The sequence below is a fragment of the Piliocolobus tephrosceles genome, unplaced genomic scaffold (genome assembly GCF_002776525.5).
Source record: "Piliocolobus tephrosceles isolate RC106 unplaced genomic scaffold, ASM277652v3 unscaffolded_14556, whole genome shotgun sequence".
In the NCBI taxonomy this organism is placed as follows: Eukaryota; Metazoa; Chordata; class Mammalia; order Primates; family Cercopithecidae; genus Piliocolobus; species Piliocolobus tephrosceles.
This window is the reverse complement of record NW_022296039.1, coordinates 1-1,576: the sequence shown is the minus strand read 5'-3', so window position 1 is coordinate 1,576 and position 1,576 is coordinate 1. Positions and strand designations below refer to the sequence as shown.

At 42.3% G+C, this 1,576-nt stretch overlaps 1 protein-coding gene across 1 annotated transcript; it reads right to left on the bottom strand.

Moving 5' to 3' along the window:
- Positions 1 to 10: 10 nt before the first annotated feature.
- Positions 11 to 1,570, bottom strand: LOC111528346 (testis-specific chromodomain protein Y 2-like). The gene has a single exon (XM_026450169.2). The coding sequence runs from the start codon at positions 1,544 to 1,546 to the stop codon at positions 209 to 211; it is 1,338 nt and encodes a 445-aa protein (XP_026305954.2). The 5' UTR covers positions 1,547 to 1,570; the 3' UTR covers positions 11 to 208.
- Positions 1,571 to 1,576: the final 6 nt, after the last annotated feature.

Genomic DNA, 1,576 nt, shown 5'->3' with positions numbered 1-1,576 from the left:
GAAATGTTTTATTAATTCTTTTAAAGTTACAGCACTTAAAAATTGCCATGATAATTTAAAGACATAGCTTGGACATTTCCAGATCTGCCTCCAAGCCTTCACCTTGGGTGAAATTGTTTTGTGCTATGCAGATGGATTAGGGCATCTTGCACCTCATGATGTATTTGATTCTGCTTAGTTCTTGGGTCCTGAGCAGACAGACGGACAATTAAAACTCATTAATTTTATTTTCAACATACTTTACCATGGATTCTACCCCTTGGGCTGAGCCCCAGATCTTCCTCAGCACCTCACACTCTCTCTCATTGGCCTTTTCCAACTCCATCTTAATATTACAGCGAACAAGGGTCTTACATTTTTCTAGCACAATTGCATTATATAAGGAAAGCTTCCTAATTTGAATCATAACCTCCTCGGTGAAAGTTCCAGTCAAGAACACTTGAGAGACCAGGCCTTTGGCACAAGCCTCCCGTGCTGTCAGTTTTCGCTCAGCAATTAACATTTCATTGGCAGATGCTTCACCCATGATTTTTGGAAATGTTACAGTAGAACATGCATCTGGACTCTGTCCAAAGGTCATATAAGGGGTTTGGAACCACGCCTTTTCAGTTGCCCACACTAGATCGCAAAGTGGCAACATGGAAGCACCAAGTCCAATGGCAGGGCCATTGACTGATACAACAATAGGCTTTTTAAACTGAATAAAAGTATTCACAAAGTTCTTGAAGGTGTTCACCATTTCAAAGCTTGCTCTGTTTCTGTCATTCCTTAAATGTTTCACAAAATACGCAAAATCAAGACCACAGCAAAAGACACTTCCAGCTGCACTGAACAATACAAGCTTGCTGTCATCTGCAGCAGCCCTATTCAGAGCATTCACTATTTCTTTAATTACTTCTGTATTCAGTGCATTTTTTTCTGTTGATCTGGTTGATAGCAATATCTGGGTGAATCCATCCTCTTTCTTCACTACAATGTCTCTGTATGTGCTGGCACTCTCTGTTAGCCTTATGTTGAAGTACATTTTCTTGACAAAAGACTGGTCTCTGCCATCATCATTAACATGTCTTTTGCCACCTTTCACTCTTGGAACTGATGTATGTGTGTCTGTTGTTCTAGTGGCTGCTAATGGGTCTATTAATATCACTATAGCTTTTTGGGGAGCTGAGTCTGTGGCCATGGAAGCAGTAACTGAGCCAGACATCTGAGACATTAGTGGCTGTAGCAGGGTCTTGTCCTCTGTTCCAGCCTGTTCTGCACTGGGACCTGACAAAGGGTCCCTGACTGGTTTCCCTTCTGTCACCTTGAAGTCCACCACGTCCTGCTGATCTACTGCAAGAGGGTCCAGTTTCTTGAGTTCCTGAAAGCCGCTCACAGTTTTCTTGTCGTCAACAGGACTGTCAGGTGCAAATGTCTTGAGAGTTGAATTTATTAACTCCATATCCTTTGCATCAGTGAGAAGTGAAGCTGCCTTTCTCCTAATGTTCTTGGTGGCAGCAAATAACTGGCTGCTTTTGGATACGTGTTGTTTGCCAGTCACTAGCATTTTAGGAGAGCTCTTAGTATAGTCCGCTTT

Coding starts and splice junctions, on each gene's coding strand:
- LOC111528346 (XM_026450169.2), bottom strand. CDS start 1,546: ATGCTAGTGACTGGCAAACAACACGTATCCAAAAGCAGCCAGTTATTT.